Source organism: Ceratotherium simum, chromosome 11 (assembly GCF_057802395.1).
Source record: "Ceratotherium simum simum isolate JZ-2026a chromosome 11, ASM5780239v1, whole genome shotgun sequence".
Taxonomy (NCBI): Eukaryota; Metazoa; Chordata; class Mammalia; order Perissodactyla; family Rhinocerotidae; genus Ceratotherium; species Ceratotherium simum.
Window position 1 is genome coordinate 38,932,681 of NC_141910.1, and position 26,525 is coordinate 38,959,205.

General features: G+C 34.6%; 1 protein-coding gene across 1 annotated transcript in view; it reads left to right on the forward strand.

Moving 5' to 3' along the window:
• LRPPRC (leucine rich pentatricopeptide repeat containing) overlaps window positions 1-26,525 on the forward strand; it is a 104,463-nt gene that overhangs the window by 61,267 nt on the left and 16,671 nt on the right. Inside the window, exons 24-30 of the mRNA XM_004436705.3 lie at window positions 15-139; window positions 634-740; window positions 11,735-11,803; window positions 12,628-12,718; window positions 18,647-18,789; window positions 18,923-19,031; window positions 22,111-22,237. Of these exons, the coding sequence (XP_004436762.1) occupies window positions 15-139; window positions 634-740; window positions 11,735-11,803; window positions 12,628-12,718; window positions 18,647-18,789; window positions 18,923-19,031; window positions 22,111-22,237 (771 nt within the window). The remainder of the gene's footprint in view (window positions 1-14; window positions 140-633; window positions 741-11,734; window positions 11,804-12,627; window positions 12,719-18,646; window positions 18,790-18,922; window positions 19,032-22,110; window positions 22,238-26,525) is intronic.

The window sequence follows — 26,525 nt, forward strand, 5'->3', positions numbered from 1 at the left end:
TGATTGTTTCCAAGGGATGACGTACCTGCTGCTCTTGAAGTTGCCATTGACTGCCATAAGAAGTATAAAATATTACCAAGGATTCATGATGTCTTGTGTAAGCTGATAGAGAAAGGCGAGACTGATCTAATTCAGAAAGGTTAGTCACCTTCTAATATCTTGGTGTAGCTGTTTTGTTTTGTTTTTCCCCTTTTGCTTATTTAATCTTACTGCATTGCTGTGAAGAGAAGATTGAACAGGAGTGCAAGCACATCCAGAGAAGCTTTGTTACACTTTTAAATTGCAAAGAAAAATATCAAGTACATTTTCAGTATTATAAATGTCCTTGATATTAATAAGTGTTCATTTTGAAACTCCCTATATTATTTTTTGCTCTACTTCTTGGTGATCTGCCTTTATGAGGATTTTTTACCCTTATCCTCACCAGTTCTCTTTGAAGCTAGTATTAGGTTCTTCATATCATAGATGTATGCTGTTAGATAAGGAATATGACAGAAAATTAGTTGATACAGCTATAATCTTTGTTATTCTAAATATTTATTTTAGAGTTTTCTTGTATTTGTCCAGAACTTCAAGTGATAATGTGTTTCTTTATATTTTTTCTTCTAATATATTTGCTTCTTTTCTCTCTAGCAATGGACTTTGTGAGCCAAGAACAAGGTGAAATGACAATGCTCTATGATCTCTTCTTTGCCTTTCTACAAACAGGAAATTACAAAGAGGCCAAGAAGATCATTGAGGTGTGATTTTTACCTACAGTATTCTAATTTTACAGCTATTTAGACTCTTAATTAGAATATGTTTAAAATTTTTAACCTTTAATTACACTTGTTCTGATTCATGTTAATATAATTCAATCCCAATAATGGGGGGAAAAACTCAGCCAGTTCTTTATTGTATATAATTACAGTTCAGAAAATGCAGCCTGGTTGTATATTGAATTTGTTTCTTCACTTTGTTAAATTCACTGTTATATATCAAAATGATATTTGCATATTAAATCTTGGATTGTGGAACAATTAAATTAAACTGGCATTCCTGAGTATAAAGTTGCTAATCCTCTTTGCCAAGGAATTCTTTGTTCTTAAAAGCAGTGGAATTTAATTTGCTGCAGACCATGCTCAGATTTATTTGTAATGCTTGTCTACAAGTTAATCAGCCAAACAAGTGCTGTCTGCAACTGTTTGGCATTTAATTTAAAATTTCTTTCTCTTTTTTTTTTTTTTACTATGGTAAGCAGCTTATGGAAAATGGTAGGTGACAAACCTGGCCTATTTAGGATTAGTATATTTTATCTAGGCTTGATTGAAATTTTGCTTGCTGAAATTGATAAGTCAAAGGGCATCTGTAAAGTCTGTCCAAATTGTGATTAATTTTACTGTTAAATGATTCTGTGTCCACTAAAAAACAACAACAAAAAAAACATTCCACAGAACATGGACCCCTCGCTTTAAGAAAAATTATTTAATATAGTTAAAATAAATACATCAATAATCACATTCTCTCAGATCATACTTTGGCATCACTTCATGTCTTTTTCCAAAAGAGCCCGTGGTGGACAGGACACAAAGGTGGTGTTTGGCCTCGTTGTTTGTATATTGATGACTGCTTATCATGAAATTGAAGATGTAGGCATAGAACCCAGAAAATTATTACTTTCTCTTGATGTTTTTCAGAGAAGAGGAAAGTCTAGTGTGAAAAAGGAGAACTGTGAAACTAATTCAGAACTTTCTTCTCTTTCTGTCATATAACTCAATCTATCCTCCTGTCTAGAGGGCAGTGGGACTTGCTATCTTGGACAGGTGCTTCTGTAGCTCAGGTATTTCATTTGTGTTTTCTAGAAAGTGGTATAAATTCTTTCATTGAAAGTGCACGCTGTATTTGAAAATGAGGGGAGCTGTCTGCCTGTTGAGTTCTCCTGCTCTCTATGCATGGTAGCAGTATTAGCAGGGCACCGATCAGAGTAGAAATGAAGCTCACATTTTCAGATAGTAGCTGTGAGACGTTCTACACTAGGAAATCGTGTGCCTCTCTTTATGTAATAAGCAAAACGTAATAGGAAGAGCCAAGAGTGAGTTCTTTTTTTGCCGTCTGCTTGCTAGTGTGATAATGGACAAGTTACTAAACCTTTCTAAGCTTCCTCATCTATAAAAGGAAATATAATATCTTTCTTTAAGCTTCAATCACAGAATGTATGTAAAGCAGCTTACATGTTTTCTGGATTATGATAGTAATAATATTAATTCTCTTTGCCCCTTAAAGGTAGGGATTGTATTGTCTTCTTTACCTCACATAATTCACCATATGATGCTTAGCATAAGGTACATGCTTGTCACAAGAATAGGCAAGAGAAGGCTGCCTGTTAATTACTTTAAAGCTTTGCCAGTGTATGACATCATTGAGTGTAATCATTTAGAAATGACTGTATACTGATGACAGAATTTTCATACTAGATGTGTACAAATTGCTTAAAGGATAAAGAATAGCTTTACAGAACCCCTGCAGTACCCTAGGGTAGGACAGCAAGGTATGTAATATATGAGATTATACTGAAGCACATTTTCAGTTGTTTTTTTTTTTTTATGGTTAATTGAAGTTAAAGTGGGAATTTGCTTTTTTCACTATTAAAATTCAAGACCTGGAGTTCTCTCGTATATTTTTCTAAGGATTATTAAAAATATAAAAAGTAATGAAAATTAATAAACTGGGACTGTATCAGCATATGAAAGAATATTATAAATACTGTGCAACATTTTTATCATTCCCCAAAATGCAATAATGTCTTATCAGTGGGTAGATTCACTAGGGTTGAATTTCCAAAGAAAATATACAATGAAGCTTCTTTGTTTTTGAAGCACTGTGGGAAATAAGATAAACCAGTTATAAAGATGCTCACATTAAATGAAGAAAGAAGAGGCAAGATTCAGTGTATAATATGACCCATGTTGTTTTTAAAATGAGTTGGTGTACGTGTATCATGTATAATACATTTTAACATAGTCTTATATTTTATTTCTACACGTAGATTATTGCAAGAGGGTGGAATTATAGCTGTATTTTGCTTTATACTTTTCTATATTTTCTGAATTTTCTATAATAAGCGTAGGTATTCTTATATTCAGAAAAAGTGTTATTTTCTTCCCAAAAAAAGAGAGTAAGAGAGAAAAGTGAAATTAGACTTAAGAACAACCTTCAAGGAGCTAATGTGAAGCTCCTTGAACTTGAGATTAATGTGTGAAGATAACTGCTGTATAAGACTGAGAAGTGTTAACTGCTGTAAGAAAAGTACAAATAGTTCTGAGAGTTCGAGAATGGAACTTACTTCCAGTGTAGGAAATTAGGCAAGACTTTCTGGAGAAAATGGGGTATGAGGTGGGGCTTGATAGTTGTGGCAGTACTTTAACATTTGGGAGTTTGATGGGGTTGGGAAGTGTATTAGAGGTAGAGCAAAGAAGTAGAAAAGGGAAGTCTCTAAACAGTTCTTTTTTCCCCCCAACTTTATTGAGATATAATTGACATATAACATTGTATAAGTTTAAGGTGTACAAACTGTTGATTTGATATACTTATATATTGCAAAATGATTACCACAGTAGCATTAGTTAACACCTCTATCACCTCACATAATTACCATTTCTTTTTTTGTGGTGAGAACATTTATCTACTCTCTTAGCAATTTTCAAGTATATAAGAGTTTGTTAACTGTAATAATCATGCTGTACATTAGATCCCCAGAACCTGTTCATCTTATAACTGAAAGTTTGTACCCTTTGACCAACATCTCCCCATTTCCCCCACCCCGCAGCCCCTGGCAACCACCATTCTACTCTCTGTTCCTAGGAGTTCGGCTTTTTTAGATTCCACATGTAAGTGTTTTATCATATAGTATTTGTCTTTCTCTGTCCAACTCATTTCACTTAGCATAATGCCCTCAAGGTCCATCCATGTTGTTGTAAATGGCAGGATTTTTTTCTTTCTCATGGCCGAATAATAATTTCATTGTATGAGTATACCACACCTTCTTTATCCATTCATCCATAGGCAGACACTTGGGTTGTTTCCGTGTCTTGGCTACTGTGAATAATGCTGCAGTGAAAATGGGAGTACATATATCTCTTTGAGATCCTGATTTCATTTCCTTTGGATATATATCCAGAAGTGGGATTCCTGGATCATATGGTAGTTTTATTTTTAATCTTTTGAGGAACCACCATACTGTTTTCCATAGTGGCTGAACCAGTTTATCGTCCCACCAGCAGTACACAGAGTTTTCTTTTTTCCACATCCTCACCAACACTTATTTCTTGTCTTTTTGATGATAGCCATTCTAACAGGTATGAGGTGATTTGTGGTTTTGATTAGCATTTCCCAGAGCTGGTCATTTATATTATCATCTTTGGAAAAGTGTCTATTCATTTTTTAATTGGATTGTTTGTTTTTTGCTACTGAGTTGTATGAATTCCTCATATATTTTGGATGTTTACCACTTATCAGCTATATGACTTGCAAATATTTTCTTCCATTCTGTTGATTGCCCCCCCCCCTTTTTTTTTTGGTGAGAAAGATTAGCCGTGAACTAACATGCGTTGCCAATCCTCCTGTTTTTTGCTGAGGAAGATTGGTCCTGGGCTAACATCCGTGCCCGTCTTCCTGTACTTTATATGGGACACTGCCACAGCATGACTTGACAAGTGGTGCGTTGGTCCGAGCCAGGGATCTGAACCTGCGAACCCTGGGCTGCCAAAGCAGAGTACACGAACTTAACTGCTACGCCACGGGGCCGGCCCCTGTTGATTGCCTTTTAATTTTGTTGGTTGTTTCTTTTGCTGTGCAGAAGCTTTTTAGTATGATGTAGTCCCACTTGTTTATTTTTGCTTTTGTTGCTAGTGCTTTTGATGTCTTATCCAAAAAATCGTTGCCAAGGCCCACAGCAAGGAGCTTTTTCCCTGTGTTTTCTTCTAGGAGTTTTATGATTTCAAGTCTTACATTATAGTGTTTAATCCATTGGAAGTTAATTTTTGTGAGTGATGTAAGATAGGGGTCCGGTTTCATTCTTCTGCATGTGATTATCCAGTTTTCCCACCACCATTTATTAAAGAGACTATCCTTTTCCCATTGAGTATTCTTGGCTCCCTTGGCAAATATTAGTTGACCATATACGCGTGCATTTATTTCTGGCCTCTCAGTTCTGTTCCATTGGCGTATGTGTCTGTTTTTATGCTAGTACCATACTGTTTTGATTACCATAGCTTTGTAGTCTAGTTTAAAATCAGGAACTATGATACCTCCAGCTTTGTTCTTTTTCAGGATTGCTGTGGCTATTTGGGATCTTTTGTGGTTCCATACAAATTTTAGGATGCTATTTGGAATTTTGAAAGGGATGCTTTGAATCTATAGATGGCTTTGGGTAGTATGGACGTTTTAACAGTATTAATTCTTTCAATCCATGAACATGGAATATCTTTCCATTTATGTCTTCTATTTATGTTTCTGTGTACAGATCTTTCATATCCTTGGTTAAATTTATTAAGTATTTTATTGTTTTTGATACTATTGTGAATGGGATTATTTTCTTTATTTCTTTTTCAGATATTTCATTGTTATATAGAAATGAAACTGATTTCTGTATGTTGCTTTTGTATCCTCCTGCAGTCCCCCTGAATCTGTTGATTCATTCTAACAGTCTTTTGGTGGCCTCTTTAGGATTTTCTATATATAAGATCGTATCACGTGCAAACAAAGATGATTTTACTTCTTTTCCGATTTTCTAAATAGTTCTTTTATCCTTGGGTGTAAGATTTGTAGAGAAATATTTTGTAAGGGTAGATTGTTCCCAGAGACCCTCGATTATCAGAATAAGCAAGTTGGAGTTCATTCAGAAGACAATCGACTGTGAGCAGTGCTGAAAAGAAACTTATACTAGCAGAAGTGTATACGATAGATTAAAAGGGGTTTGAGGCAGTGAGATTAATAGGATCTGAATTAGGATAGTGGTTGTGATTTTTAAGATACTTTACTCGGTCATTTCATTTTATTTATTTATTTATTTATTATGTGAGGAAGATCAGCCCTGAGCTAACATCCATGCTAATCCTTTTTTTTTTTTTTCTTGCTGAGGAAGACTGGCTCTGAGCTAACATCTATTGCCAATCCTCCTCCTTTTTTTTCCCTAAAGCCCCAGTAGATAGTTGTATGTCATAGTTGCACATCCTTCTAGTTGCTGTATGTGGGACGCGGCCTCACCATCGCTGGAGAAGCAGTGCGTCAGTGTGCGCCTAGGATCCGAACCCGGGCCACCAGTAGTGGAGCACATGCACTTAACTGCTAAGCCATGGGGCCGGCCCTACTCAGTCATTTTAAATGATATCTAATAATTGAAGGATAATGACCTTAGCAGAAGGTAGGGTGAATTAATAGAGGCATGAGATCATCTAAGCTCTAACTTGAGATAAACTAAGCTCTGGCTTAGATCGGATACAGCATCTCCCATTGTGAACCCTTAGAGTTGGCATTGGCGGATTTCTTCATCTGAAACTTCCTGAATGAAACCCTTTAACTAAGGTAATTGATAACATTTCAGTGGTTTCCCAGTTTGACCAATTTTCTCTCCCTCCCTTCCTTCAGCAGATAATTATTGATCACATCTTCCAGTCTAGTCGTAGAGATAGACCTTAAAAAGATGAATCTATAAAATGCAAGAATTGCTGTAAGAGAAAAGTGCTGAAAAAGGACCTATTTCAGACTAGATCTTTCTGAAGAAGTGATGTTTGGGATGAGAACTAAAGGATGAATTAGAAGCCAGCCACATAGAGAGTGGAGGCAAAAGCATTTTAGGTAGAGAGAACTGCCTGTGCAAAGGCCCTGAGGCGGGAAAGTGCTCCATCATTTATCCTTGTTCTGTCTGTTAGGAGTCTATCAGATAACACTACTAAGGTCACATCTAGAGTGTCTGGGACGTTATTAAACACTTAGTAAGTGTTAGTTTTATTCCCTTCCTTCTATGTGATGTTCTTTCCTGTGTTGAAGTCATCCCTTTTGTTCTCTTCTGCAGTCTCATGCTCTGCAGGCTAACTTTCCCTAGTTCCTTCCAGCATTCCTCTGGCACAATCTCTAATGAAATATGCCGTTGGGGAAATGTTCACAAATTATTCTTACAACCTTACATAATAATATCAGGTAAATATATTTTGTGAAGTGTATTGTGTCTTACCAGTCATGATGACCAATCTGATTTTTTTTCCCTGTGTATAGACTCAAGTAAAACTTACACATGTTATTGTTTAAAATATGCCAAATATAAAGACTCACTATTAATCTCATTACTTATCTAGTCATCTTTGTGGTTTTTCTGTCCTTTTATTCAACGCATATTTCTTTTATATATAATTAAAATGAATTGAATGATATAGTGTATTTAATGTATTTAATACCTTTTCATGTCACTGTCTCTGCATTTCCCTGCATGTAATTAAAAACTCGCCTAAGCATTAATTTTAATGGCCACGTCATTCCATTGTATAAGTGAACTAAAGTTTATTTGCCCATTTCTGCTTTGAGCAAAATTTTCACTATTATAAGTAATCATCAAAATTCTTTACATAAAGGCATATTTGGTTTTCAGATTATTTACTTAGGATCGTTTCTCAGAAGTGAGTCAAATGTCATTACTGTTTTTAAATCCCCTGATATGTAAAGACAGAAATTTTATGTGCTTACAGGTGATACCTCTTTTATGGTTCATAGTAGCAGAGATTCAGACTAAAACCCAGGCCTCCTGAGTTCTAGTCCCACACTCCTTTTGCTAGAAATTATAATAAAATAAGATGGTATTTCTTTGTGAACAAAAAAATGGCTTCATTGTTTTAGTCAAGTATCTTTTAAGGTACTTTAGTCACCTCCCAGGAAGGAAGTGTTGTAGGTCATTTAAATAAATTAACACTGTTTGGATAATTCATTTTGTGTTTTAAGGCTGGACATTAAGTCCAGGGAGAGATGATACATACAAGTATGAAAAGTTAAATAATGATATGAAATGTTAACCATATTAAAGGTTTCCGTAAAGAAATACATTATTTAATTTTATTCTCAGCCCTTTGAGCAGTTCAGTAATCACTTACGGAGTGCCTGCCACGTGCCAGGCACTGCTAAGTCCTGGGGTACAAAAATAAAGATCAGTAAGATGTCTGCCTTAAACTTAGTTAGCAGTTCATATTCTAACCTCTTCCCTTGAGGTTCAGATCTAGATTACAAGCTAAACAGTATAACTAATATTGGTACCACTTTTATACACTCAAATGATTTTCCTGTACATCTTCATAGGAGCCTCACAGAACAAGTTTGAGAAGTAATCAGGGCAAAGACACTTGAGTTCGGAGTGTGTGTGGAGCTGGGTTTGTTAGTATTGGTCATGGAATTTGAAATTGGGCCTGATTTCACATTTTTTGTTGGTTCCTCTACGCCATTCCTACTTCCATGATCTCTCTTTCTCTTTTCTTCTTTTTTTTTTGTGAGGAAGACCAGCCCTGAGCTAACATCCGATGCCAATCCTCCTCTTTTTCCAAGGAAGATTGGCCCTGGGCTGACATCCGTGCCCATCTTCCTCTACTTTATATGGGACGCCACCACAGCATGGCTTGACAAGCGGTGTGTCGGTGCGCACCTGGGATCCGAACCTGCGCACCCTTGGGCCACCAAAGCAGAGTGCGCGCACTTAACCACTATGCCACCGGGCCGGCCCCCTCTTTTCTTTTTTTAATTGAGATAAGATTCACATGTAACATTGTGTGAGTTTAAGGTGTACAACGTATTGATTTGATGTCTTTTTATATTGCAAGATGACCTCCATGATCTCTTGACCCCTCAATATCTGAACCACCGAAACAACTTACCCTTTCTCCAAAATTACTTTCTTGAGTTTTTCCTCTCTTCTTGTCTGCTGTTATCCTTCGGTCCTGCTGCAGCCAGAGTATATTTGCTGTCTTGTCAGGGGGTGAAACCCTTCTTTTTATGGCTTTGTGCTTAGGACCAAAAGTTTGGATTACAGCGATCTCCCAATCTTTGTTACTCTTCCCTTTGTTCTTCACCAGATCAAATTCAGGGTTTTCTCCTAATTTGCCTTCCTTAATAAGCCAGAGGGAATCTTATAGATATACATAAGGGATTTTTTTTTCCCTGACCTCCCAGATTTCAAGAGATGTCAGTTCTCATGCCAATTCATACCCTCTTTCCCATGAGTTAGTTTCCTGAGTATCTCCTGTAACACTTGGGTAAGTGGATTGTGTTTAGTTTATGATAGTGAGACTGTTAGTTTGACTTGCTCAGCCATGTTTTCCTCCTTACTAGACATGGTCTTTAAGTCTATCTCTGCAGATTTTAGAGAAAAGGACAAATATTGAAGGTTTAATAAGTTCCATGAGCCCTTTTTCCTCCCTTGCTCTCCTAGCTGTGGGGATAAATAATAGGGTTCTTGTTTCTGTTTGTGCCGCCCTGTCATGCACTGGGTTGTCCTCCCTCTGTACTGACTAGAGGACATGAGGCTAGGGTGGTTGTTTGTGTGTTTGTTTTCCATTTTCCATTTCTTGCAGTAATGGTAAGAAAAATCAAAACAGGTAAATGTTTCTATTTGAGTTAAATTTAAGATGGTTTTTCTTGAGATAGAGTTTGAAGTAGAAGAATCTTCCTTTATTTTCACGTTAAAGGTAGTAATTACTTGATATCTATTTTTACTAGTATACATAGATGTCTGTTATGATAATAGCAAGTTTACATCAGAGTAATGTAATGAAATTAAAGTAATGGAAATTATTTTTGGTTTTGGATTACTTTTTTTTCTTATACAACTGAACCTAGTACTAAATTGGAGCTGCACGAAGTGTGGTTTGAAGCACAGTAACCCAGGTGGAAACAAACATGTCAGGTTTTTAATTAAAATAATTATTTTATCCTCACTGTCCATTAAATAAATTATATGTAGCAAAACCAGAAAAAACTAGAGGTGAGTTTTAATTAAGCATTAACTGGTTTTTGATAAGTTATATTCAACATCCCAATTAGAAGTCTATTCTTCTCCATGTTGTTATTACATTTTCTGTTTTTGCTTTCAACTCGTAGTGTTTAAAATTCAATAAGATGTTAAGAGATAAGCCAGAAATGTAGACTATTACAGAAGCCTAGGAGATTTAGTTAATCTGACCTAGATGTTCTTTTGATGATTGAGGTTTATATGTGAAAACTGTTCTCAATTTCAAAATGAAACATAGGAATATCTGCCGTATAAATCACCTGTCCTGTCAGTGACAGGCAGATTAATCAGCCACGAAAAGGAAGAGTTTGTCATACAGTTGTGCTATTTAGATCTTTGGCATTTGGATCAGCAATAATATTGAAAGTTGTGAGTGAATTGTAGCCCTTACATTTTGCTGTGTTCTAAAGAGGATTATCTAGTATTTTTTCACGGGCTTTTTGTATACAGTTAATGTTGGTTTCATTTTCAATGTAATGCATGTGAAACAAAACAGATAATGTGAGAAAACCCTTGAGTAGAAGTTGTGTGCAAATGTAAATATTAATGATATTTGAGAATATAGTTCAACAATTAATTTATTCGACATTTATTTTTTGTATCTCAAAATGTGGATACTTGCGGTTAGAATGAGAACACTTATCTTCTACTTTACTGATTTTTCTGTCATTCTACCAGAGCTCTGAGATGTTAGTTTCTGCTTCAGTTCTTAATTTAACATTTTACAATATTGTTTTAGGAAATAAAAAATAATGAGGATTTATAAATAAGAGATCAGATTCAAGGGGTACCTGGTTTAGTCGACAAAACTGAGTGGAGAAAGCAGTCAAGGTACCTCCTCTAGACTGGAGCAGCCGGGGCTAATGAGCATGTAGTTTTCTCCTCATAATGCTGTGATTGAAATGTAGTATTTAGTGGTAAAGCCCTCTTACAGATGATGAAAATACTATAGTTGGAATGACAAATCCTTGGAATTATGTGTGAAGCAGTTTGTCTTTTATTTCAGTATCCAAAATGGTAAAATAATTGCTTTGAAGCCAGAGTTATTGACTAAACCGTAGTAATTTCTAATTAAGGATGTAACATACATCTCAATTATTGAAATAAACTAAGACTATGAACTAATTTTAAGTACTTGGCTTGTTTTAAGTACTTAGCTCTTTAAACATTTAGTTTTAGATAGTAAGCAATTATTTGTGGTAGTTAGAATACTCTTAGCACTAAATTTTATAAAACATGTTTCTTTTAAAAATAAAAACCATTAATTTGTTGTTCTAAATTGTTAATAAGTCTGTAACTTATTAATAATTTTTGCTTATGGAATCTATTGGGATCTCTGAAATATATGTTTGTATTTAATTTGACATATTTTGGAGTTGATTTAGTTCATCATTTCAAGGTTTCTTTTTGAACTAAAGAAAGCTTAGCCATTTTAATGATTTAAAATTTATGGAATGAAAATTGACCTGCAAGACAGCATTTTGAAAAAACCGAATGTTCTAGACACAGGTTAAGTATAGGTTACGTTTTATGCTCTAATCTAATCCTACAGGTCTTTGATAACTGTGGGATTAAGCTATAGGTTTCTTTTAGTATGTATGTTTGGGAAGGAGGCAGCAAATTCATTAGAAGGAAAACTATGTGTCTTTGAGGTAAAGTTAACGTTTAGCTAAAGCCTTACCTTGTGTGCTGTCTGGTTATTGTATTTTACAGACTCCAGGCATTAGAGCTCGGTCTACAAGACTTCAGTGGTTTTGTGATAGATGTATTTCAAGTAATCAGGTTTGTGTTTAATTTCTGGTCTCAAGCACTTCAAACTGTGAGTAGAGAGTAAATGTCCTGTATGTCATATGAGCATTTGGGGATTTCAGGAGATACAGCATTATTAAGAAGCAGTGTTATTTTGTTTGTTTTCCAAATATAAGCAATAGCTTAAGTTTTGTTCCTGAGGTGCAGCAGAGTCCCTAAAAATTTTAATTTGAGCCCTGAAGATTTTAGCTTGATTTATCCTAGTTGTTGGTTTGAGCAGGCTAACCTTGTCTCCTTGACAATTTAAATCTGCCTCAGTCCTTAGTGACCAGAGGAGTCACTTGATGGGAGCCCAGTAGAATTTCTATGTTACCTCTCCTCCAGTGCAGGTATCTTTACACATATCCTGCCAAGTAAAAGCCACAGGGGAACAGGACTATAACGTTTGGGTGGAGAAGTATTCTTATTAATAAATATAGGATATGCTCACTGAGTCCTCCACCCCAAATATCTTTGAATTCTCCAAAATGCACCTTTGTGGAGGTTCCCTCAACTAGGTAATTGTTCATGTTATGTTCTTGCCTCCAAAGAGTCCTTTAGCCCTTTAACTTAAAATAAATTTTTTTTATGTGGTAAAACACATATAAGATAAAATTTATCGTTTTATCCATTTTTAAGTGTACTGTTCAGTGGCGTTCGGTACATTCACATTGTTGTGCTCAGCCCTGTAACTTTTGAAATGAAGTTAATTTGCCCTTTGGGTAAAGCTAATTTGAAGGATTATTCAACTAAGATTTGTCAACTATAAAATATTTCCTTTACACAATCTAGATCCATCTGTTAATCTTATTTTTAAGGTGGAAACTCTAGAAAAATTAGTGGAGCTGACACAGAAGCTATTTGAATGTGATAGAGACCAGCTATACTACAATCTTCTGAAACTATATAGTAAGTAATCTGACTATTCCTCATGTTTTCATTTTGAGGCATTTATGCTGTTGAAGGCAGTGGCAGGAAAGGAGTATCAGGCTTTGAGGAAGCTCCAGGGATTGTCAAATGAACTTATCACAAAATATTATATTATATCACTAGACGTTGTACAATCCTTGTAATTTCCTATATTCTTACTGCAGTAATGAGAAGGTGAACAAAATCTTCATCAGAGCCACAGAATTTAATAGGATTTTTTGAGGAGAGACTATTCTTTTTATTTAAATCCTCTAGTAGATTTTTTTATCTGTCACTTCTATTAAATAGGTAACCATCGACATGTTCCTTTGTGTAGATCTTTTTCCAGAAAAATTCATATTGATATACAAACTCATTGCTAAATTATTTATTTTTAATATGATCATATTATAATATAGTTTTGACTCAGTTCTATATGACAAACATTTTTCTACATTCTTTTACCTACAGATGATGACATTAAATGGATATACTAGAATTTACTCAACCAATCTATTATTGCTAGACATGTGACTAGATTCCATTTTTCCATATTATAAAATAACACTGCATTAGTCATCTTTGTACCTTAATCTTTGTTCACATTCTTAATTGTTTCCTTAGACTGATTTTTGTATTCAGGGTTAAAAGTGATTGATGTTTCTGAAATTTTTTATCTCTATTATCAAACAGTGCTCTAATATGTTTATACCAGCTTACACGTCTGGGAACTTTGCAGTCTCTTTTAGGGTATTTGGGTAGAGAAGAACAATGCTTTCTTTTTATTTTCTTCTTAGATGTTTGATCTAGATTTATTGTTCTCTTTTTCTCATGGGAAATTTTTCTTCACCAAACATAGGCAGCAATGAATAAGTTTTAATTCACTTGCCTTTTTGAACTTGTATTTATTTATTATCATTGGAAGCTTTTTCTTACATCTTGATGGTGTAAGTAAAATAAAACTTGGTAGAAAATTTACGTTTCAGTTGTTGGTTGCATTGAACTACACACTTCACAAGGTAGTTCTTAAAACTTGGGCTTGAATGATGGTCAAATTCTGGCACACATTACTGAAGTTGTTATTGAATGTTTGGAATTTAAAAACTTATGTTTTAGGCATTTAGTCCTTAATTTGTGAATTATAACCTGTATTCGAGTGCTAATTCTCCCCCTTCCTTCGCTTTTTCTTCCTTTTGAAAAACTATTTCATGCTTAAATTCTAATTTTATGCAAACTTCAACAAAAAAATAGTGAGTTTATGTATCCAAATGAGTCTCCACATTTAAAGTAGTTCCCATAGAAGACTATATAAACTTGCAGTCAGAAAAAAATCTCTCTGAAGCCCTTTCTGTGCTAGCCATTTAGGTAGGCACTGCAGATATAGAGGCATGCTCTGCAGAAAGAGTTAGACTCTAACCCAGGCTGAGGATACAGGGTGAGAGAACAACTGTAAGAACGTACAAGGTACAGTGGTCTTGCAGGGGACAGAGGGAGGTGGCAGCCTCACAAACTTCTTTTTCCTATGCAGATGACCTTTTGCTGTCGTTTTTTTGAAAAGAAAAACAACTTTTAATTTCATCTTAAAATTTCCTTTAGGGATAAGTAGTCTCTGAGGTTTATTGCCATTTTCTTCTCCTCAATCCCCTCTCTGTTCTGTTGGACACCTCCCTCCAATTTCTTGCTCTATATGTGAGCCCAGTATTTTGAGGCGCTCTATAGCGTGAGGGTGGCTTCTTATGAGGCTGAGGAATCGTTTAAGGGAAGTATACTTTTTAACCCAGTTTATATACTTCCCACCTTCTGTAGTGCTGTAAATAGTGTGGTTGTGATAACCCTAATCCTTCTTTTTCAAAAGAAAAAGCAAGCTGTCGTCTTCTGCGGCCCCCTCTCTTCTTTTTTTGCCCTCTGACTTGGACCACTAGTTAAATATGCTAAATAATTTATAAAGCACTGTGGACTCAATTTATTTGAAAAGGAACATATGGTATGGAATGATATATAAAATGTGGTCCTATTATACTTGAAAAGTCCATATTTTGGATTGTGGGTTTCTGAGAAAATAATTTGTTTGACTACTGGAATTTTTTATGAGCTCGTTCTTTTTCGTGATATAATTTTAGCCCTTCAAACGGGTTGCCTTAATTATTTTGGGGTATTTGTTGAAGAGCAGTTTTGCTTTGTTGATTTAGAACAGCGCCTTTGACACACACGCTCAATTTTGTCATGATTACACTGTACTACAGAAACATGCACGAAACAAAGGTACATTGCTCAATGGTTCACGACAGCCAGCATTCATGTAACTTATCTACATTAAGAAATAGAAAGTATAACTCTTTTCACCCTTTAAATACTAGCTATATTGGATCTGCTTTCGTTTTTTTACTTAATTCTATAGAGTATGATGTTCATAGGTGATCTGTTACAAGAATCTGTCATAATTCAAACTTCAGTTCTATCCTTTCTAGTACATTTAGACCTTTTTCATTGTGATAGTCTGCCAAATTAGCTACTAAGACCTACAACAAACGTTACATGAATGAAACAGCTCCCTCACCTGCAAAAGGAATATGCTATTGTTTCTGAATGACAATATTTTTAGCTTCTTACCTAACATTTTCTTATATTCTAAACACTTCAACTTCTTCTTTACATGTACAAAGCAAAGATAGTTTATTCTTTCTATACATAAGGTACTCTATCCAAAAATAGAGCTGCCTTACATTCATAAATTCTTCAAATCTATTTTTAAAAACCTGGCGTTTACAACCTTAGCATTTATTCTACCTCAGAAGTTTATTTATGTGCTACGTTCTTCAGGTACTTTTGGCCATTGGCATTTCTTTTCACACGGTGTGCTCTTTTTTTCCCCTCCGTTATTACACAAACAAAACGTGAATGTATTCTAAATTACTAAAGACTCAAGCAGTACAATAGTGTACAGAGCAAAATGTGAAATTGTCATTGTGTCCATCCCTCAGAGGTAACGTGTCAATTGGCCATGCTTCCAATTCTCTGTCTCTCCATTGGTATCCATGTATTTTTTACCTATTATTTTGATTGTCTTATACTCTGTATGTTTCATACCCTACATTGTGTCCTGTGGCTTTCTTTTTTACTTAATATGAAATAAATTCACAGGAAAAGATAAATGCTTGCTTTTTCTCCCTTTAATTACCAGTTTTAAAGTGCTGGTGTCCTTGGCGCCTCCAAAGTTGATCGTTGATTTTTTTTTTTTTTAATTTGTATTTGTGTTTTAATTTGTTGCAATCATTATTCTTTTTGGTGCTCAAATTGTCCCATCTTTGGCAGTGGGAACTCCTTCACATTGGCTCCTACATCATTTGACACACCCCATTAGCCTTCTATAGTTCTGTTTCCAGGCGAAACAAGTCAGTCCAGGCTTATGTGGCATAATTCCTGTCTCAGACCTGTAGTGCTTATCTTAGAGGGGCATGATATTTAGAGACCATATAAGCTGATTGACAAATGGGGAATTTGGAAATTGCCCTGTCTTATCAGTAATATGTAAAAACTTATCAGCTTTATAATTAAAACCCTGAACCAGAATCTCTTAGTTTAATACCAGCGAGACTGTGTGTGAAGCGCCAACTATTGTTCCACGCTAGTCATATAGCTATAAAATGTAGCCCCACAACTGTGTCTGTTCTTGTGAAATTCACTAATAGTGTCAAAGTTTTTTGGTTTTATAGCTTAAGAGTTCTCAGAGATCATTTGGTAGTCACTCTTGTTCTTTAAAGAGTTCCAGGAAAGTGATGGGATTATAGAGGCAGAGTGTCCATTCCCTGGTCACAGCCCAGGTTTGTGGCTTTTTGATTCTTCAAATAACAAGTATGGTTGTTGTTGTCTTGGTAGAGGAATTCTAAGTCCCAGAGGGATATTATGAAAGAAAGGCCTGGCCTGTCTGTGCCTGTCTGAGGTTTCACGCAGCCGCAGATTCTGGCACACTAACTAGTTTGATTACCTCACATTTTTATGTATTTTGTGCTCTAGGTACAGTTCCAAGAAATTTTTTCCCTTAAAAATAAAATATATATATGTATATATATGTAAATGAGTTGTTTCATGCTATATATACTGTCTAATTCTCACCTGTATTTTGAAATATTTTCTTGTTATAAGTTGCTAGTCCATTTGAATTTTTGTAGTATCTTGTCTTCCCAAAGTAAAAGCTTTTCATGTACTTTGTGCCTTTTTTAAAAGAAGAAAATTATCTTCCCAGAGTTTTTTTAGTCTGAAGGCACCGAGTTGTACATCATCCACCCACCTTCTCTTCAGTGTTTGGAATAGTTACGTTAGCTTAAAAATTAATCTCTTTAAAAAGCGCCTTAGCAGTGCTGTTACCAGCTCTTGGAAACCTCCCCTAACTCTGTCTTCCACAGTCCATAGTACCCTTTGGCAGGGAACAGAAGTATTCCATATTTCCCCTTCTACACAATTAAAGATTCTGGGGCTTGGGTTTTTGTTTTTAATTTATTTAATCAGATAGTTTTATGCATTCACATACTTGAAAAATTATTCTTGAATTTTACATTACATGAGAACATTTTAATGAAGAAAAAGCATAATTAGTTCATGAGAGTCTTGTTTTGAAATTTTGTTGTAAATTTAAAGATTAGACTGATTTTATTATTTAAGTATGTGTAAAATCACTCTGAACTTTAGATTAATTTCTACTATTTGGGCTACCTTTTAGTATATTCTGTGTTAGAGTTCAGGCTACAATCTATGTATGACCTGGGGAAATTTTCCTACTTATTACCTTTTCTTGATTGTAAGTTTTGACAGTGTGTGAATGTTTTGTTTTTGTTCTGTGAGTGTTTTACTTCCAGGAGTCGTTAGTTATCAAATTAGCTTTTCAATTTTAAGGGGCAGAAATCTAGGAAAATCCCATTTGTTTTAGTATTTTGGTATTTTTGAGAAACAAATATACTCCTGTTTTCTGGAACATTTGTGCTCTGAAACAAACAGCGCTTCCTAGAGCTGACCATATGCAATCGAGATATTCCTTATTCATATTTGCAAACTTTAAAAAAGAACACATTTAAAGCAGTATTTCTTTGTGCTTAATAGTTGTATTGAACTTAATGTCATATGACATTTTTCATGTTTCGCTCTAGTTTTTCACAAGCAGAAATTTATTAAATTAAATGACTTGACTTTTCTCTTTTCAAAACCCATTGGAATGTTTAAAAATAAAGTCTTGATTCTTAGGTTTTTGCTATTTGTGAAGACTAGGTTACCACATAGAAGGAACTAGATTTTTCAGTATGAGGGAATCTGCCTATTTCCTTCCAATAAACCTCCTGTTGCTCTGTAATACTTAGTCTTATGGCATTATCTGTTGAGATAAGAAATCTATCACACATTGTCATAGAAATTCTTCAAGTCAGCAGAAGAGACAGAATTCTCCCTACTCAACTAAGTGAAAATGTTTTGTTGATTTGTCACTTGTGAAGAAAATCATACATTTCCACACTTTCGCTCATTGTAGACCTTCAGCTGTGTATCATACCATATACGTGTATCCATCATCTTTCCAAAGGCTAACGAGCATAGTTGAATTGTTACCTATTTCTCATTTTGATTTCAGCAGTGGGCAATTTCTCAGTTACTTTAAAAAGACAGATTTTCGTCAACGTGATTTCAAAAGTGTTTCATAAAGTGTGGGGGTTTTTTTGGTTGTTTTTTGATAGGTAAGAATTTCTATGGTTTAAAATTCAAAAGGTACAAAAAGGTACACAGAAAGAAGTCTTCTCACCTTTGGTCCTCAGTCACCCTGTTCCTTTCCCTGGAGGCAATATTTGGAGTAATGCTTCCTTCAATATCAAATAAGAAAAAGTTCTAAATAGTTTCATGAATTCTACTTAGTATGTTCATTAATTTCTGTTTAACCCAATTTTGCAGAAGTAAATGGTGACTGGCAAAGAGCTGATGCTGTCTGGAATAAAATGCAAGAAGAGAATATTATTCCTCGTGGGAAGACGTTAAGATTATTAGCAGAAATCCTTAGAAACAGTAATCAGGAGGTTCCATTTGATGTACCTGAGGTAATTTGTTTTTAAGTGTAAGGATAAAAGATCTTTTTATCAGTGTAACTTCAGGTCATAGATTAGCCCAGTTTTATACTGGAAAGATCACTGTTACCAGTTTTTGTTTTAACTGAATAATTTTCTTTTTAAGTTGTGGTATGAGGATGAAAAACGTTCTCTGAATTCTTCATCACCCTCACCTGAGGAAACTGATATCCAGAAAGATCTACTGAATGCCTGCCGATCGAAAAAAAGCAAAGGTAAACAGATCCACTGGGGTCTTCTTTCTCATAGCAGCATGGAGTCTAAGCCCGATGAGTTAGAAGTGCTCTAGGATAGATCTGGAACTTAAATTGTATATATTAATTATTTTCTTTCATTCTTTAAATTACAAGAACATTTTGGGGCAATTGGAAAAATTTAAGTATTGATTTAGCAGGTAAAATTAAGAAATTACTCTCTTTTTTATTAGATATGATAATGATATTATGAGTTATAGGAAAATATCCTTAAATTTTGAGATCTATAGTGAAGTGTTGAGAGATGGAAAAAAATCAATATTTTTGTAGTTTGTTTTAAAATACTTAAGCCATAAAGAACAAAGATAAAACAAATCTGGCAAAATGTTAATATTATTTATCAGATGTAGATAATGGGTATATGGAGGGGTTCATTACACTATTCTTTATATTTTTCTGTACATTTGAAATTTTTCACAATAAAAATTAAAAGAGGTGTGTATTTTCTCAAAAATTATTCTTTGAAAATAGCATGATCATGAATGTGTTTTGGCAAATATAGTTATTATATATTTGACTTTTCTTTGAAAGCAAAAGTGATGAGGGTATTAACCACCATCCTAGGGAGTGTTGAAATGATCGAGCGTTCTCTCTCAAGGTCGGAGGCAGGACATGAGCTCTGTTTCTTGCCCTTCTTCCCTTTCTCTAGTGGTAAACGTTCCTGAAGGCATGCCTACCTCTATTATGACTACTTGAAAATTTTTATGACCATCTTGAACCCTCTGTTACAAGCTTGCCTATTGCATTCTAGTTATTTTCATTTAGACTTCGTTGTTCTGTCCCCAAATCATGTATTACTATTGTTTCCTTTATTTTTGTTAATTTTTCTGCATAGAATGCTACCGTTGTCTTTTATTCCTTCAGTTTTTGTGTGGATTTTCATGTATACTATATGAATTTAACCATTATGCAGCAGATTTTTTTTCATTTTAACATTGACAATTTTGTGCTCTGTTCAATAGAAAAGAATCAATTTAGAAATTTGTAGAACCTCTTAATTTCTTGACTTAACTAGAAATTTTGTGACACTGACAAAGTGTGTGAACTAAGAATAAGCTAAGCTCTTATGTTTTCTCTATCATGCAGAGTAACTTTTTATTCTTTCTGAGTTATTTTCCTTTGCTGCGTATTCAGTCAAAAATCCTTGAGTCTTTTACCGTATATCTGTTAAACCTAAATATAAAAATTATCATTATCAATACTGTTTAAATATTCTAGTGGAATTTTGATTTGACTGAAATGAATATAAGGTTAGTATATAGTTTGTGTTTAAAGATTCCAGAGCTCCTTAATATATTGCCTTTTTAAAATTCTTGTTTTTATTTAAATAAAAACATTTAACCAGTTAACTAACTAAATATAATGCAATGTTTGTTATAGATGTAGAGATATACCCCGATTCTAGTTTTAATATATAGTTTACATTTATCAAATTGGTTTCATCCTGTTAATTCTTCAGAGTTTTTAGTTACTTTTGTGTATATCTCATGATTTGAATGCTTAGCAAATTATGAATACTTTGAAAATTGAATGGCTTGCATTAGCACTTTATCAAATTTTTTATAGTTCAGTATACTCAAAAGGATGTTGTAACTTTCGCACCAGAAACAAATCTGTGGTGAATGAATGAGTTTGGTACATTACAATAGCATTTTTTTAAAAACAGAGAATAGTAAACACAGCCATACCAATTTCATGTGAAGACTACAATTTTAGAAAACAACTAGTAAGATTTTCTAGATTATTTTCTTGATCTGAAATATTCAAATTGTGCTTACTGTATATTTTCATTCAGCAAACTGGTGAACTATTATATATGCTTGTTGGGAAGTAGACAATAATTGCATTACATCTTAACTTCTTAGCTCCCTTAAAAGGAAAATATATTGCATTTGTATTGAATGCTAGATTCTGTCTGTTCTTCTTAGTTAAGATGCAATTATTAATGTCATATTTTTTCTTTCTCGTTTTCTCTGCATTTAGCTTGAAAGGATAACTTAAGTTTTTGATACTGTCACTGCAGTTTAATTGGAGGGCTAATGCAAACTCCCCTAACTTGTATATACAAGCGTAATTTCTGCTTGTTCAGAAACCTTTAAAGTAGCTCAGAATGTTCTTCTGAGCGTTAATATTATGTTCATTCCTAGGTGCATGTTCTGTATTTCCTTACATTGAGCTTTATATCCTTAGGAGGTTGTACGTGATAGTTCACTTGTGCCCCATCTTTACTGTAATTTGTTTATACACACCAGAGAGTGGATTGTAGTTTCAGTTGGATGTTTATAGCCAGGCAGTTTTATTTGAGAAAAGTAAGTGACTGAAAAGTGTACTTACTTGTCTTTTGGTAACATCTTTTCATTCACTGACAGTTATTGTGAACAAGTGAAATAAAACTGTTAATCAGTCAAACAAATGTTGCTTAGTTTACTTGTTAGATATCTGTATATTTGAAAATTGTATGTTTTTGTATAAGTCCTGTCGAAGCCAAATAATTTGATCTCCTAATTTTAGAATTATAGGCTATATTCACTTTAATGCTTTTGTGTTGAAATGTTAACCATTGTACCACCCACTTATAGATTAAAGATTGCTTGAAAATGAATCTTTTGCTCCCCTCAATCTAAATTATACCTCTGGTTTATTTGGACTTTAGCACACATATTGCAATTTATTTTGAAACTGGTACCATCTTTTAACGAACAGATTCAGAAGAGCTATTTTTTGCTTTTATTGGCATGAAAATAATTTATTGACTTTAGAAAGCTAGTATAAAACATAATTTTAAAAGGAAGCCCTTTCAGGGACCATCCATTTGGATTAAATAGTAGTTTCCAAAACTGTCACTTTGTTTTTTAAAGATTAGAAGAGTGACAGCATCTACTTGCTCGGTCAGTGTGTGTCTCTGTAGAGTGGTACAGTGGGTGAGTATTAAAAGAAACAAATATTTAGGTTTGGGGCTTGGTTTTAGGGTTTTTTTCCCTCCTTTTGCCATTTCAGAATAATGTCATCTCATTTTTTGTTGTTTTTCTCTTCTTCATAGATGCATATCATATTTTCCTAAAAGCACAAAAGCGAAACGTTGTGTTTAACAGTGAAACTTATACCAGTCTTATAAAATTACTGTTGACAAAGGATACTTTTACACAAGCAATGCAAGTAAAAGATTTGTAAGTATTAGTCCATTTATTAAACCTCTCACTTAAAAAAAATGTCGGCTATCATTAGGATTTTTCTGATGATGTGTTGTATAGCAGTTGCTTAATTATCCTCAGCTACCCAGAAAAATCATAGGAAATGGTTCTCTAATTTTATGGGTTTTTTTTTAAACTATAAAAAATACAACCTTTACTGGCTCTGCGCAATGCAGTACATTTTATTTACCTTGTATAACCTCGCAACTTATTTATGATGTCCATATACGGGAAAGTAATTTTTTTATATCGTGTTTCTTATTCAGCAGCTAGACCCATGTACGTTTTGTGATGGGAGCAGCCTGAAGTAATGAAGACAGCAAGGGTTTCAGTCTTACTTGAAATCTCTATGACCTTGGGAAAATTTCCTCCTCTCTCTGAGCCTCAAGTTTTCTTCTATATGATGAGGGGATGTTAATAAAACATACATCAAGGGTTTCTTCTAGGTATTGAAGGAGATAGAGTGAAGTAGAGAAAAATATAGGTTCTCAGCACATTGTAAATGCCTTTTGTCTTTCCCCTTCTGTTGTTTTTTTGTTTGATTTTGGATTTTTTTTTTAATCTGTTTGGTTGTGGTGGTAGTGGTTTTGTCTCTGGCTAGTTCCCTAGAGTAAAGTACTTTGTAAATCAGAATAAGAATAAAGTTTTCTTACCTGGTGTGTCAGTTAACTGACTCTGTTGTCTTATTCTCAAGGAGTTATCTTGAAAAGTTGAGTTATTAATAAGAAAGGGCCTAGAAAGGAGTAGATCAAGGACACCTGTTCTGGAACGTATGCTTGTTCTGGTGATGAGTCAGTAGCTTTATTTCATTGGCAAAGGTCACCCACTTCCTAGTATATTGTGAGTTCTGAAATAATCTCTCTTGGCTAATTTTTGGCTTTTAGAATTTTTAAGTCACAGCACTTTTGGAATACTAGAATCCTGAATAGAAAATGCATGCTTGCCATTCTTGCAATTTGCTGGAAGATTTGGTGTTAATACTAGTGTTATGTTAAAGTTATGCACTATAGGGCCATATTTATTGTTTGTATTTCAGTACATTTGAAAAATGTGTATGAGTGTATTTGTGGAAATATATATACACACACACACACAGAGTACATATATTCATCTATATGCATATATGTCCAATATAAATATAAGTACAGTATATATATGGAGATTTATATAAATACACACACTATATATATATCTGTCTCTCTTCATGGTCTTGAATCATTGTTTGTATGTCTTGATATAGGACAGTCATACTAAGACTTTTAAGTTCAGGTTTTTAATGTATTCTGTGTCTCATTTGTGTGTTTACTCAGTTGCTAATTAAATTTCCTATCCCTAGAATACTCAGTGCCCCCTCAATTAGTGACTTGGAAAATTTGACATTAGGGCCGGCCCGGTGGCTTAGCAGTTAAGTGCGCGCGCTCCGCTGCTGGCGGCCTGGGTTCGGATCCCGGGCGCGCGCCGACGCACCGCTTCTCCGGCCATGCTGATGCCGCGTCCCACATACAGCAACTAGAATGAGGTGCAGCTATGACATACAACATACAACAATCTACTAGGGCTTTGGGGGGGAATAAAATAAAATAAAATCTTTAAAAAAAAAAAAGAAAATTTGACATTGAACAGCATCCTGTCATCTGTAACCACTGAAGTCATCAAGGGGTGTGGGTTTTTCCCTAAAATTACTTTTCTCAGACAATTATTATCTAAACCCTATTCCAACATTATCCATAATAATCAAAGATGTTCTGAAGCAACAGAGGAAAGAAAAGCAGAAAAAAGAGAGGAACATTTTGTGTTCAGAATTGGGTATAAGTAAGTGAGGGGGTAGAAGCAAAGAAGGAAAATTCTTTTAAAAACTTTTAATACTGAGGTTGGTCACAAAGACCTCTGAAATACTTCCCAAAAGTACCGATGATAATTTTTTCATTTTAATCAGGCTTGTTCTACAACAGTGAGCCTTACATTCTGGTAGCATAAAAAGATTCCCTATAGCCCACCCCAAAGGTTCTGATTGGGCTGATCTGGTGTGAGGCCCAGGAATTTGCATTTTACTAAACACCCCAGGTGATTGAAGAATCACGTCTTAAACATTTTGATCACATAACATTAATAGTGAATTGTACTATTGTACTAATGTATCACACATAAGTGTGTTGTAAAACATACTCAAAAAATAGCAATTTTTCAGAAGATAAGATTTAAAAATAGAGGTTTAAATGTTTTCTTGTCTCACCCTAGAGCATTCATGCAGTGTGCGTACCTTTCATTGAAGACCACTGATCTAGAGTAGTTTTTCAAACTGCGGTTTGTGACCAATTAGTGGGTCATGGAATCTTTTTAGTGGGACAGAAACAACATTTTCTTAAATGAAATAGAATAGAAAATATCAAAGTACTTCATGTAGTAAAGATATTATTTTGTGAAAGTTTTATTTCAGCTATATAAGCATGTATATATTTGTGCACTGGTATGTACTGTAAAACATCATTTCTTACTATGTCTGACTGTGTGAAAGGCCTTTTATTTCCCCTTCTGTCCACAACCCGTAAAATGTAGGTTTATCTTCTTTCCTTCCCTCTCTCTCTAGATCTTCATGAAACCTTTCTGTACTCTTGAGGGCACTTCATCTTAGCTGTGGTGTCCTTCCTGGAGTGTTTTGTAGCTGCCTTCCTCATGTGGCTGTGTGGGCCCAAGAGAATCCTAGATGCAAAGCCTTAGAGTGCCCAGAGGCACCTAATCTGGGGATTGGATGTACATCCTTTCCCTTGAACCACTAAAATGTTATATCTAACTATGAGGAATTGTATCTTGGGTTAGATCTACATTGGGTACTTTTGAAAATAACTCTGGACGGGGAATTCGGAAGTGGAAGTTGGAGTTCAGTTTTCCACCTAATTACCTGTGTTTCTGGAGGAATGTCGTCCAGCTTCTCTGGATTCATTTCCTAGTTCATTGCCAGTATTAGACTAAATCCTCTCTCCCCCTTCCAGCTCTGTATCAGTGATCAGAGTAGAAAAGAATTGTTGCTTTTTTTTATAGGCGTCCTTATTGTATAATATGGTGTGACCAAATGAGCCACTGTAGCAAGTGACTGTACCCCCAAGTGTTATTCTGGCACTATTACACTTGGTCCATAAAAAGCAGTGGGTTGTTAGAATTACCTACGTGATGCCACTTGTTCAATCTTAAGAGCAATAGTTTTCCCTATGAACTAAAACATGCAGTCTTTGTTTTAGCTATACCTGTGCTGTCTCTAGTGTTGCAGATTCACTTGACCTCTACTGAGATTTCCTCAATTTTATTAACAAGATCATTTAACCTTCCCAACAAGAAAGGGAACGTCAAAAGTAATAGTAACAACTGCCTTTAAAAATTTTTAAAGAGACTAACTTTCTTTGATTTTTAGCTAGAGTTACAACATTTCCTCGTGTTTCAAAATAAAAATTTAAATATGGTGAATTCTTTCAAGGGAGGGGAATTGCTTATTCAAAGAGCAGTAAGGGATATAAATTATTTTAAATCTCTGATAACAATAAACTGTTCTTAGGGCATTTGAGAATCATGTAACAATAGCTCTGCTTTACCTTTTAAGAATAGCTCTTCATTTTCTCTTGTCCCTACTAGCGTCCTATTTCATTCTATCTAGAAATAATGCTAAATCAATCACAGATGGTTTTTACTGGATTGGCCAGTTTTTGTTATTCAAAGTAAGATAAATTATAAACACCGACTAATGTCCTATGTGCATGTTATGTAAGTACAATCCATAGACCGGTCATTGCTCTGAAATCTCTAATGTGAAATTTCCCCTGTAATGCTATCCTCTTTGGTTAAGACAGATTAAGTTTCACAGTTGATTGTAAGTTAGAAGATTGAGACCCCTTTACCTCTGTAATTTTTTCCTTTATTTTAGCACTTCTAAAAATGAAAAGAAAATGTCTAGAATCTGTATTGTACGATCCAATAGCCACTAGCCATATGTGCCTATTTAAATTAATAAATTAAAATTAAAGATAATTAAGATTTCCACCCCTTCATCACAGTAGCCATATAACCACATGTGGCTTAGTGGCTACTCTGTTGGACAGCATGGGTAAAGAATATTTCCATTATCACAGGAAGTTTGATTTGACAGCTCTGGACTAGATTTTTTCCAAAAGGAAAGATGAAAAGTATGGGTTAGGAGTAAACTTCTTTTATTGTATTGTACAAATGAGTCCAATGCAAGGATCTCTACTAGTAACTTTTTGTGGTTTTTCACCTT